This window comes from Mustelus asterias, chromosome 5 (assembly GCF_964213995.1).
Source record: "Mustelus asterias chromosome 5, sMusAst1.hap1.1, whole genome shotgun sequence".
Lineage (NCBI taxonomy): Eukaryota > Metazoa > Chordata > Chondrichthyes > Carcharhiniformes > Triakidae > Mustelus > Mustelus asterias.
Genome location: NC_135805.1, coordinates 34332515 through 34346553, shown reverse-complemented (window position 1 = coordinate 34346553; position 14039 = coordinate 34332515). Strand labels below are relative to the sequence as shown.

General features: G+C 43.6%; 1 protein-coding gene across 4 annotated transcripts in view; it reads left to right on the top strand.

Annotated features, from left to right (window-relative positions):
- Window positions 1-14039, top strand: part of qrsl1 (glutaminyl-tRNA amidotransferase subunit QRSL1) — a 40593-nt gene that overhangs the window by 14387 nt on the left and 12167 nt on the right. For all 4 annotated transcript variants that reach the window (XM_078212410.1, XM_078212408.1, XM_078212411.1 and 1 more), the window contains 4 exons: window positions 2934-3030; window positions 4341-4511; window positions 5253-5428; window positions 9734-9846. In XM_078212410.1, coding sequence (XP_078068536.1) covers window positions 2934-3030; window positions 4341-4511; window positions 5253-5428; window positions 9734-9846 — 557 coding nt within the window. The remainder of the gene's footprint in view (window positions 1-2933; window positions 3031-4340; window positions 4512-5252; window positions 5429-9733; window positions 9847-14039) is intronic.

The window sequence follows — 14039 nt, the reverse complement described above, 5'->3', positions numbered from 1 at the left end:
CATCATTCTCATGTTCCTTGGTGATCTTCTAACCGCGATGCCTGTGCTCCATGGAAATCCCACCACTACCTCGAATACTGTCTTTTTCCTTGTTTAAGTAACCTTCTAAAATCCTCCTTTCCAGCCGTGTCTCCCTAACTTGCTTCCCTTTTGCATTTTCCCACCGTTTCCCAACCTCCCTTAAAACGATTTGAGAATTGTTCCGATATCTGCATCTCACAAGTCGAAATTAAATTTTTGTTGCTGAAGGCAAGTAGAAATGGTGCTGCCTGAACCTTTTGTTTAGTGAGATGAGGCGATCGGAGCTGATCTCCAGCCGTTGGCATGTACATGTTGATGGCAATGTTTCGATTTTTAGTTTAGTCTATTTCTTTCAGTGAGTGCAGCATTTTGGAGCTCCAATAAAAGACTATCAAATGCAGGGGGCATGGGTTTGTCCCTGTCGTCTGCCAGTGGGTGCGACCGAACAGAAGCCAGATTCCCCCCTCGTGCAGAAGAGTTATTACTAGTCTTGTTTCGGCACATGTCCTGATGAAATGACAGCAGCAGAAGGCCAAGATTGTCGGTGGCAATTAGTATGCGGATTGTACAGACCTGAAAAGGAGGGTTGAAAATGTTCTGAGAAATCGAGGGGATCAGCAGCCTGCCCAAAAGGAAAAACTGCATTTTCTTTCCTTTATACATAGAATAGAACGCATAGAATCCCTACAGTGCAGAAGGAGGCCATTCGGCCCATTGAGTCTGCACCAACCACAATCCCACCCAGGCCCTATTCCCATAACCCCACATATCTACCCTACTAACCCCCCTAACACTAGGGTCAATTTAGCATGGCCAATCAACCTAACCCGCACATCTTTGGACGGTGGGAGGAAACCAGAGCACTCGGAGGAAACCTATGCAGGCAGAGGGAGAATGTGCAAATTCCACACGGACAGTGACCCGATGCCGGAATTGAACCAGGGTCCCCGGCGCTGTGAGGCAGCAGTGCCACCGTGCTGCCCCTTTCACCTCTGCCCACCCCGCCACATGCTGAGGTATAGTTATACAACTGCAGATTACCAGGCATTGGAGAGGGAAACACTGCAGCTGAGCTTAATCTTGTCCCTGTCTGCCCACACTCACCCACACAGCACATTTGACAGGGCTCACTGTTCTAACTGGCCACCTCTCCCCATCACGCACACTCCCTCCTGCCAAGCCCCAGATGCCAAATGTCAATTACAATACCCTCAACCACACTGGTTGAGATTAACTAACTCGGTGCAGACCTGACACTCAAACCTGAACGCTGCTTGTGGATTATGACTCAGCATACTATGCAATTTTCCACCGGGGAAAGGTCCTGTTTTAACATGAGTGAACAGTTGTTTTTTAAAACAGTGAATCTATTAACCTTTTCTCTAATTTATCACTTCCAGTTATCACATGCTAATGATTTGGAATATTTCAGAACGTTTTGTAAAATGTGTCCAGCACACTGTAATAACTGAGTGCTTACATCAGGGAAGCAGGCCAATTGGCCTGTTGTGTCCCTGCTGGCTCTCTCTTCCCCATAGCCCTGCAGATATTTTCCCTGCTGCTACATACTCAATTTTCTTTTGAAAGCCATAATTGAATCTGCCTCCATCATTCTCTCTAGCACCGCTTCCAGATTCTAACCACTCGCTGTACAATAAAGTTTTTCCTTATGTTACCATTCTTTTATTGTTCACCTTCACTCTGGAGATATTCAGTATCTCAATTACCTCCTCTTTTACTATGGCTTTAGCAGCAGCATCTTCATTGGTAAGGACAGATGCAACATACTCATTTACTACCTCAGTCATGCCCTCTGCCTCCAGGCAAGGAATCCCGTGCGTGGATCCCTTTCTTATTCCCTAATGGACCCCACTCCTCATCTTACTGCCTTTTTACTATTTGTATGCTTGTAGAAGACTTTTGGATTCCCTTTTAAGTACACACATACTCTCTCTTCCATATTTGCAGAATCTAGTCATTCTTAGCACATCTCAATCATTGCCACATCGCTTCACTAGTGAAGCCAGAATATAAATCATTCTGGTCTACCTTATGATATACTACAAATGTAAAATTTAAATGTATAAAATCTCATTGCTTACAAAGGATAGACTGTATAGCCTCATCAGTTACGCCCTCCTATTTGCAGATAATCTAATAAGTAAACTAATAAAGTCCAACTTAAGCACCATGTTTTATTATAAGATATCCTGTTCCTCAAGACAATCTGTTAAAGCTTGTCCAATAGGGCTGGTTTAACAGTATTTTCCTCTCTGATTTGTTTTACATTTGTCACAGTAAGACCAGTAAGTTGGACCAAACCCTGTTATAGTCACGCAAGTGAAATGCTTCCATTAATTGGAGTAGCTACATTATATTTCTTTCCCCCACAATTTAAATATTGTTTTAAATTTTGCTGGCACAGTGGTTAACTCTGCTGCCTCACAGCAGCAGGGACCCGGCTTGGATCACCGTCTGTGCAGAGTCTGCACGTTCTCCCCATGTCTACGTGGGTTTCCACCAGGTACACCACTTTCCTCCCACAGTCCAAAAGAGGTGCTGCTTAGGTGCATTGGACATGGTAAATTCTCCCTTAATGCACCCAAACAGGCGCCAGAGTGTGGCGACTAGGGGATTTTCACAGTAACTTAATTGCACTGTTAATATAAGCCTACTTGCAACACTAATAAATAAACTAACCTAAACAAATGCGTGGATGTAAATTTCAGAACTCGCCCAAGAACTGATCAAATGCCGGGTTCTGACGGGACAGTGTCACACCAGTCGGTTTCAGACAAGAGAGAAAAGCAATCAATCTGAAGAAGATTCCATCCTGACAAATTATTTGACCCTGATTCTTGTTGTCCCAGGGCCCTGTGACGTATCTAATGAGATTACCTTATTGGTTTCAGGCTATGTTCCTCCGTTTAATGCCACAGTAATCCAAAGGTTACTGGACCAAGGTGCTGTACTGATGGGAAAGACCAATCTTGATGAATTTGCAATGGGGTAAGAAAATTCCACGCGTTAAGTTACCTGAAGCAGATTCTTTTTTTCTGGATGTGTTTACAATAAAATAACTGCATGTGTGCATTTATGTACATAAGGAGATATGGGATTGTCCAGCAAATAGTAAACGTCACACTACAAATTAGCAAAACTTTGTGGGAAGACAGTCAGTTAAAGATTAACCTTTGTGGACAGGGAGTTTGCACATTAACCTGCAGCTTGAAATGTACAAGGACTTTCTCGAAATGGAATTCGGGATGAATCCTAAGGCCTGAGCTCCAGCAGGAAGGAATCCAGCTGCCACAGGCTGACCATTGGTCTGGCGTTCTTGGCTCAGTTAATCCTATTATACAGCCTGACACTCGCACATCCTCCGCAGGTCAGCAGGGTCCAGGAACATAAAGAGCATGTCATCAGCATAGACACTGATGCACGGCCAGCGCAGAACCAACCCCAGCAACCTCCTGTGCAAGGGGTTATACAGATGGTTACAGTTGGCCAGACACGGGGTAGCCCTGACGCACTCCTCTGCCAACCCAAAGGGGCATCATCAGGGACCCGTCAGCCATAATTAGTCACTCTGTGGTGGTGCACAGATCAGATCCGGGCGATGAAATGCATCCCGAATACTTTAGGGCGGCACGTCGGCACAGTGCTTAGCACTCCTGCCTCAGAGCACCAGGGACCCAGGTTCAATTCCAGCCTCGGGTGATAGTCTGGAATTTGCACGTTCTCCCAGTGTCTGCGTGGGTTTCCTCTAGCTCCTCCGGTTTCCTCCCACACTCCAAAGATGTGCGGATTAGGTTGATTGACCGTGATAAATTGCCCTTTAGTGTCAGGAGGATTAGCAGGGTAAGTATGTGGGGTTACAGGGATAGGGCCTGGGTGCGATTGTTGTCGGTGCAGGCTCAATGGGCCGAATGGCCGCCTTCTGCACTGTAGGCATTCTATGATTGAACCTGTGTTAGCTCTACTATTGATCAACTTATTCTCATCTAACTTTCCTCTTATTTCCACATAACCTTTACAATTTTACTACTTCAAATACTTACCTCATTTCTGTTAACTGATGTGATTGATATGATGTACTTTGACGTTTAGATGGAGGTGATCTGGCTAGCCATACTAAAAAAAATTACAGTTGTTATAACCACAAGTTACCCCCCTGTAGACTCGGGTGTTTCCCCAGCCACAGTTCAGGATGACAGGTCCCAGGTAATAATAAAGCCTCAGTGGTGTCATGCTGTAGTCTAAAGCTAAGAAACTGATAAATCATTATGCCCGTAATGTCGCAAATTTCAATTTCTTAGGAGTGGGAGTATTGATGGCATCTTTGGACCCGTGAGAAACCCTTGGGGATATTCTGAACAGTACAGAGAGCGACTTGGACATGACGATGAAATGGAAGATTGCGGTTGGGTGATAGCAGGTGGCAGTTCTGGAGGTAGTGCAGTAGCAGTTGCTTCGCTGACATGTTTTGCGTGAGTATTCCAATACTTTTCCTTCCCAGTTGCTTTTCCCAAATCCCCAGATATGTATTTTTAAATGCAGCATAATCACTAATTATTAACTTAAGATTTCAAAATATTATCAGGCAGATATCTAGGAAAACGAGAGTCAAGCTTCTAAAAACTGAGCTAGTATGTTGTCATTTGCTTTGGCATGCTGGAACATTGCTGTAGTGTTATCACCAGAACTTAAAAGAAAATTAATTTGTGACGTTGGCAGCGAGATCAGTATTTATCACTGGGTTACACTGGGCAGATGGAGTTGTGATGTGGAGATGCCACGTTGGACTGGGGTAAACACAGTAAGAAGTCTCACAACACCAGGTTAAAGTCCAACAGGTTTATTGGTAGCACAGGTACCATCAGGTGAGTGAAGGAGTAGCACTCCAAAATCTTGTGACTTGTGCTACCAAATAAACCTGTTGGATTTTAACCTGGTGTTGTGAGACTTCTTGCAGATGGAGTTGGCACTTTACTGCACCTGCTGCAGTTGTCTCATCATGATGTTTTGTAGAAAGTTCCAGGATTTTGACATCGTAATAATTAAATTATTTATTTATTCGTTCATGGGATATGGACACATTTACTAGTTGCACACCCTTCTTTATTAATGTCTTAAGTTCCAGTGGGAGTCTTTTTATATGAAGGGATAATATTGACACAGTCGAAGGAGAGCTGTGACATGAAGTACTAATCGTACAATGTTTCTCCCAGCTCTTTAGGTTCAGACACAGGTGGTTCCACCCGCAATCCTGCAGCCCACTGTGGTATTGTGGGCTTCAAGAGCTCCTATGGCTTGCTTTCTCGTCATGGTCTCATACCATTGGTCAACTCTATGGATGTTCCTGGTATTATGACCAGATGTGTAGACGATGTAAGCACGGTACTGGGTAGGTTAAATTTTAATGTTTAAAGAAAACTATTTGTATTTCACAGGACCTTTAAAGCTAAGTATGAGAGGGACAAGAGCTCTCAATGGTGAGACATGTATGTAAAAATGTAGCTCACTTCTGGTAATTAATATAAGTAGGGGCAGGAGTGGACTAAAGAGCCCCTTGATCCAATTTAGCCATTCAACACGATCATTGCTGATTTTCTGCCTCAACTATATTTTCTCAGCCACTCCCTTTATCATTTGATTCTCTGAGAGATCAAAAATCTTGAATCTATTCAAATGTGGAACATCCACAACACCCGGTGGGCGGATCCTTCCAAAGATTAACAACCCTCTGAGTGAAGAAATCTCTCCTCATCTCAATCCTAAATAATCAACCCCGATGGTGTGACAATCCTATAATTCTGTGAAATCTATTTTAATTCTCTAAGTTATCATTTTCTTGAAGTGGATTTATTATCCCAGGTCCTACTGAATTTGTTAGATAAATCCCTGTTAGCCATCAGACTGACTGAGCTGCTCATATTCCAGTAAAGTATAGCTTTTTATAAGAGTAAGCCAGCCTTGGTTTAACTCGAACACCGTACCCCTCCCTCTGCACCACTTTAAAGTCAGTAAGAAGTCTCACAACACCAGGTTAAAGTCCAACAGGTTTATTTGGTAGCAAAAGCCACAATGTGGCTACCAAATTTTGCTACCAAATAAACCTGTTGGACTTTAACCTGGCGTTGTGAGACTTCTTACTGTGTTTACCCCAGTCCAACGCCGGCATCGCCACATCATCACCTTAAAGTAGCAGCCTAGATTAAAAACTCAAGTCTATAGTGGAATTTGAACTCTCAACCATCCAATTCACGTACAAGCATGCTGCCAACTGAACCATACTGATAAATTATGATAAAATATATAAAATTGTGAAGGGAATAGATAAGATAGAAGCAGGGAGGTTGCTTCCACTGGCGGATGAAACTAGAATGAGGGAGCATAGCCTCAAAATAAAGGGGAGCAGAATTAGGACTGAGTTGAAGAGGGACTTCTTCACCCAAAAGGTTGTGAATCTGTGGAATTCCCTGCCCATTGAAGCAGTTGAGGCTACCTCATTGAATGTTTTTAACGCACAGATAGATGGATTTTTGAACAGTAAATGAATTAAGGTTTATGGTGAGCGGGCGGGTAAGTGGAGCTGAGTCCACAAAAAGACCAGCCATGATCTTATTGAAGGATGGAGCAGGCCTGGAATGGAAGATTGAATCCATATGGCGGCAATTGCAATCCAAAATGGGCGGCATGGTGGCACAGTGGTTAGCACTGCTGCCTTACAGCGCCAAGGACCTGGGTTCGATTCCCGGCTTGGGTCACTGTCTGTGTGGAATTTGCACATTCTCCCCGTGTCTGCGTGGGTTTCCTCCCACAGTCTGAAAGACATGCTGGTTAGGTGCATTGACCCGAACAGGCGCCAGAGTGGCGACTAGGGGAATTTCACAGTGACTTCATTGCAGTGTTAATGTAAGCCTTACTTGTGACTAATAAATAAACTTTATTTTACTTTACCTCCAATAACTTTTTACCCACTGGCTTATCAAGAATCTATCTAACTCTGTCTTAAAAGTATTCAAAGGCTCTGCTTCCATCATCTTTTGTGGAAGGGTTTCAAAGACTCACGACCTTCTGAGAGAAAAAAAAATTCTCCTCATCTCCGTCTTAAATGAGCAACCCCTTATTTTTAAACAGTGATTCTCTGGTTATAAATTCTCCAATCTACTCTCCACAAGGGTTCAACCAAGTCACCTCTTACTCTTCTAAACTGCAGTGAATACAAGCCTAACCTGTCCAACCTCTCCTTATTAGGCAACCTGCCCATTCCAGGCATTAGTCTAGTAAACCTTATCTAAACTGCTTGTAATGCATTTACATCTTTCCTTAAATAAGGAGAACAATATTGTACATGGAAATGTGGTCTCACCAGTGCCCTATATAACTGAAGCATAACAGCCTTACTTTTGTAATCAATTCCCCTCTAATGATAGCATTCCATTAGCTTTCCTAATTACTTGTTGTACCGGCACACTAGTTTTTTGTGATTCATGCACTGGAGCATCCAAATCTCTCTCAGTCTCAGATTCTGCAATTCTTACCACTTCGATAATGTTTCCTTTTGATTCTTCCTGCCAAAATGAACCATCCCACATTTTTCCCTCCTTGTACCCCATCTGCCAGATCTTTGTCCACTTACTTAACCTATCAATGTCCCTTTGTAGCCACCTTATGTCCTCCTTTGCAATTTACTTTCCTACCTATTTTTGTGTCGTCAGCAAATTTTGCAACCGTACCTTCAGTCCTTTCATCCAAATCATTTATATGAATTGTAAAAAGTTGAGGTCCAGCACTGATCCCCGTGGCACACCAATCAATGCATCCTGCCAGCAAGAAAAAAGACCCATTTACAGCAACTCACTGTCTCCTGTTATATAGTCAATCTTCTATCTATGCCAATACATTACCCACTACACCATGACATTTTATTTTCCACAATAACCTTTGATGTGGCACCTTATCAAATACCTTCTGGGAACCTACATTCAATACATCCACCTTTATCCACAGCACATGTCACTCCTTCAAAGAACACCAATAAATCGGTTAAACATGATTTCCCTTTCACAAAATCATGTTGACTCTACCTGATTGCCTCAAATTTTGCCAAGTGCCCTGCTATAGCATCTTTAACAATGGCTTCTAATATTTTCCCTCTGACAGATATTAAGCTAACCTACCTGCCTTCTGTCTCGCTCCCTCTTTGGGAAAAAAAAACATTTGCTGTTTTCCAATCATAATTCCCCAAATCCAGGAAGTTTTGGAAAATTAAAACCAATGTATCAACCATCTCATTAACCACTTCTGTCGAGACCCAAAGATGATACCCATCTGGACTCGGGGATTAGTCAGCCCACAGTCCAGCAATTTGCTCAGTACAACCTTTCTAGTGATTTTATCGAGTTTCTCCCTGCCTTCCATTTACTGATTGACAGCTATTTTGGGAATGTCATTGTACTTGTGAAGACTGATATAAAATATCTGTTCAATTCACCCACATCTTCCTACTTTCCAATATCATTTCCCCGGGCGCATTTTCTATAAGACCAATGCACACTTTTTCTTATTTAAATATTTCCCACTCTAAACCCTTCATGCCCTTCCTAAAGTGTGATGCCCAGAATTGTGAACACAATACTCCAATTGAGGCTGATCTAATATTTCATATAGTATTCATATAACTTCCTAGTTTTTGTAATCTGTGCCTTTATTTTTAAAGCCTAGGTGCCCATATGCATTCTTTGATATCTATTCTACCATCTTCAAAGATCAGTAAAGGCACAACCATCCCCCCCCCCAAACTCCCACCAGTCTCTCTCTTCTTGCGCCCCTTTTAAAATTGTACCATTTAGTTTCTATTGTGACTCCTCAGTCTTCTTGCCCCAGCATATCACCTCATGCTTTTCTATGTTGAATTTCAACCGCCATGTTTTTGTAAAGTTTATTTATTAGTGTCACAAGTAGGCTTACATTAACACTGCAATGAAGTTACTGTGAAAACCTAGTCGCCACACTCCGGCACCTGTTTGGGTACACTGAGGGAGAATTTAGTATGGCCAATGCACCGAACCAGCACGTCTTTCAGACTGTGGGAGGAAGCCAGGGCACCCAGAGGAAACCCACGCAGACACGGGGAAAATGCACAGACAGTGACCCAAGCTGGGAATCGAACCTGGGTCCCTGGCGCTGTGAGGCAGCAGTGCTAACCACTGTGCCACCGGCCACCCATCCATTTCATCAGCCTGTCAGTGTCCTCTAGAAGTGAAATTCTTGATGAATCCAGTTTCATACCCATAAGATTACACCATGTAAAGCAATCATGTTTCCACAGTAGAAACAGGCCTGGATTCCAAAAATACCATCAAACGCCCTCCAGAAAAATAGAAAAGAGAAGCCAATTTCTCATCTCTGCTAGGAGACAGTTTTTGAGTGGTACAGTGATGGGGCAGGAGCAGGTCGCATGCTCTCTTCCTTCTGCGCAAGATGGAAGGAAATTAAAGTGGGGGGAAAAAAGAGAAAGCCGAACCAAAAAATGGAAGCGTAATATCCAAAAATAAGTTGTCTTCAAATCTGACCATCATTACCCATTTGCCACTTGTGCATCTGTAGATTGCCAGTTTGGTCATTCAATGTATTGTTCTGTGTACTGAGTGATTGCTAGCTTTGGACTATGCTTTTAGTAACTTATGCTGTGATTCTGCATTAGGTGTCCTTGCTGGGCATGATCCCAAAGACTCCACCACCGTACAGGACCCGTTTGAACCCTTTGAATTACCTGACGAGATAGATGTAACTGATCTGTGTGTGGGGATTCCGAAGGTGAGGCCCGCCTCTGCTTAGATTTGGTAATCCCGTTGCAAGGTAAAATCAATTGAACTGCGAAAAGCAGGCAATACTTTAGAACATAGAACAGTACAGCACAGAACAGGCCCTTCGGCCCACGATGTTGTGCCGACCTTCATCTGAAACCAAGATCAAGCTATCCCACTCCCTACCATCCTGGTGTGCTCCATGTGCCTATCCAATAACCGCTTAAATGTTCCTAAAGTGTCTGACTCCACTATCACTGCAGGCAGTCCATTCCACACCCCAACCACTCTCTGCGTGAAGAACCTACCTCTGATATCCTTCCTATATCTCCCACCATGAACCCTATAGTTATGCCCCCTCATAATAGCTCCATCCACCCAAGGAAATAGTCTTTGAACGTTCACTCGATCTATCCCCTTCATCATTTTATAAACCTCTATTAAGTCTCCCCTCAATCTCCTCCGCTCCAGAGAGAACAGCCCCAGCTCCCTCAACCTTTCCTCATAAGACCGACACTCCAAACCAGGCAGCATCCTGGTAAATCTCCTCTGCACTCTTTCCAGCGCTTCCACATCCTTCTTATAGTGAGGTGACCAGAACTGCACGCAATATTCCAAATGCGGTCTCACCAAGGTCCTGTACAGTTGCAGCATAACCCCACGGCTCTTAAACTCCAACCCCCTGTTAATAAAAGCTAACACACTATATGCCTTCTTCACAGCTCTATCCACTTGAGTGGCAACCTTTAGAGATCTGTGGATATGGACCCCAAGATCTCTCTGTTCCTCCACAGTCTTCAGAACCCTACCTTTGACCCTGTAATCCACATTTAAATTTGTCCTACCAAAATGAATCACCTCACATTTATCAGGGTTAAACTCCATTTGCCATTTTTCAGCCCAGCTTTGCATCCTATCTATGTCTCTTTGCAGCCTACAACACCCCTCCACCTCATCCACTACTCCACCAATCTTGGTGTCATCAGCAAATTTACTGATCCACCCTTCAGCCCCCTCCTCTAAGTCATTAATAAAAATCACAAAGAGCAGAGGACCAAGCACCGATCCCTGTGGCACTCCGCTAGCAACCTGCCTCCAGTCCGAAAATTTTCCATCCACCACCACCCTCTGTCTTCGGTCAGACAGCCAGTTACCTATCCAATCGGCCAACTTTCCCTCTATCCCACACCTCCTTACTTTCATCATAAGCCGACCATGGGGGACCTTATCAAACGCCTTACTAAAATCCATGTATATGACATCAACCGCCCTACCTTCATCAACACACTTAGTTACCTCCTCAAAAAATTCTATCAAATTTGTGAGGCACGACTTTCTCAACGTATTTCCTGATCACATAATTTCTTCAGATCAAAGGACAACATTGCAGTACTTTTTAAAACTTCCTTGTTTGCGTTCATTAACTGGTGGGATGTTGGCGTTGGGAAATGCAACCAGCTCGCTGTCGGTGTTAAGCACAACATCAAGTCCCCTCTCATCTCCGTCTGAGAAAGACTGCCAATTTATGTCAAATAAAGCAATGCGTATTGTGTTGGTCCTAACTGAACTCATTCCAGCCAGTAGACAAAAGAAACTTTCATCCCATCAGCACTGGCTGGATCTGAGTTCAGGTCCCAGTGTCTAACTAACAATCCCAGCAGGGTACATTCTCCATCAAACCAAGTACTTTTCTTTATTTCTTCAGGCCTAAAAGAGATTTGAAACATTCTTGCCGGTTATTTTAAGCTGGGCGGCACGGTGGCACAGTGGTCAGCACTGCTGCTTCACAGCGCCAGGGACCCAAGTTCGATTCCCAGCTTGGGTCACTGTCGGTGTGGAGTCTGCACGTTCTCCCCGTGTCTGCGTGGGTTTCCTCCAGGTGCTGAATGCACCTAATCACTACACCCGAGTGTGGTGGCTAGGGGATTTTCACAGTAACTTCATTGCAATCTAAATGTAAGCCTACTTGTAACACTAATAAATAAACTTTAAACTTTAAAACTTTAGGATTTTTTTGACCATCATTACCATAGCAAAAGGAGCCATATTTCGGATTGGGATGAGCCTAGCAATTACACTTCACCAAAACCTGCCTTCGGCTCAGTCATTGGGTCTTTCTCTTCAAACACAGAAACCGGCATTTTTTTCCATAATTAGAATCCAGCAGAGAACTGCCAACATTTTCTAACCCATTCTAGCCAACGATATTCAATCAGTACTAAGTTAGAAGATGCCTTACTTCAATCTAAATATCCTATTAAAAGTTACTTTTAAAGAAGTACACATAAAAAAAATTAAATTTTCTTCTTTCCTCAGCACTTGTGAGGCAGTGGCATAATCGCTGGATTGGTAATCCAGAGATCCAGGTTAATGCTCTGGGGACCTGGGTTCGAATCCCACCACAGCAGATGGTGAAATTTGAATTCAATTAAATTGAAAGTCTAATGATGGCCATGAAACCGTTGTTGTAAAAACCCATCTGGTTCACTAATGTCCTTTAGGGAAGAAAATCTATCGTTCTTACCTGGTCTGGCCTATATGTGACTCTTAAATGCCCCCAGGAATGGGTAATAAATGCTGACCCAGTCTGCAACGCCCACATCCCATGAACGAAGTTTTAAAAAGCCCACCACCACCGTCCTGCTTTAAAAGTGACTAATTGGTAAGCTCTGATACTGTGGTTCGTTTTAGTTGAATTATTTCAATTTATTTAAATTATTTCAATTTATTGCTAACTCTTCTGTAACTCTCCTGTCCTCACTGTAAATATTAACAGATTCTTAGGGATCCTTAAATTAACTCTGGAAGGCACTGACAATTCCCACAATCATTGCAGGAAACAGACTTTATTGTATAAAGGGTCAGAAAATGAAGTCAGATGACTGGCACCAACATTTTGATAACAAGATCCCAGCCATTATTTGCTGTTCATCCCATCAATCAGGTTGTTACCCGTATCAAGATAGCTTTGATCAAAGGCACACATGATTTCCTCTGTGGCCGCGACAAAGGTAAACTATCCCACCTTGTTCTTCTCAACTTGTTTGGAACCTTTCACACAGCTGACCACTAGATCCTCCTCTGTCGCCCAGTTGGATAGAACTGCACTTGCCTAGTTCCATTCTTGGCGATCTAGTTACACACACACTACGACTGTGTGGTCACATTCCCTTCCAACTCCATTTTCAAGTCTGCTGATGACACCACCGTATTAGGTCGGATCTCAAACAATGATGAAATGGAGTAAAGTGTTGTAAAAGTTTTATTTATTATTGTCACAAGTAGGCTTACATTAACAGTGCAATGAAGTTACTGTGAAAATCCCCGAGTCGCCACACTCCGGCGCCTGTTCAGGTACAGTGAGGAAGAATTTAGCATGGTCAGTGCACATAACTAGCACGTCTTTCAGACTGTGGAAGGAAACTAGAGCACCCAGAGGAAACCCACACAGACATGGGGAGAATGTGCAGACTCCACACAGAGAGTGACCCAAGCCGGGAATCGAACCCGGGTCCCTGGCGCTGCGAGGCAGCAGTGCCAACCACTGTGCCACCGTACCACCAACGCCTCTATATTTTCTCAGAAGGCTAAGGAAATTCAGCATGTCCATGACCACACGCACCAACTCTTACAGATGCGTCATGAAAAGCATTCTTGCCGGTTGTAGCACAGCTTGGTATGACTCCTACTCTGTCCAAGTCTGCAAGAAACTACTGTAGCCCAGTCCATCACGTAAACCAGCTTCCCATCCATTGACTCAGTCCACACTTCCTGCTGTCTCGGGAAAACAGCCAGCTAATCAAGGAACCCTCGCACCCCGGACATTCTCTCTTCCACCACCTTCTCTCGCCGGGGGGGGGGGAATATCATGCATTAAGCTAATCTTTCTCTTCTATCTGTAACTGCAACACTATATTCTGCACTCTATCCTTTCTTTTTCTCCTTTGTACTCTATGGATGGTATGTTTTGTCTGTATAGCATGCAAAAACAATACTTTTCACTGTATCCCAATACATGTGACAATAAATCAAATCAAATTTGCATTGCCTTCCCTTCCTGTTGCCATACCTTTGGTGTCCCCCAAGGGGGACCTATTAACCCGCTTCTATTTCTCATCTACATACTAACCCTTGGGGCAACATGGTGGCACAATGGTTAGCACTGCTGCCTCAGTGCCAGGGACCTGGGTTCAATTCCGGCCT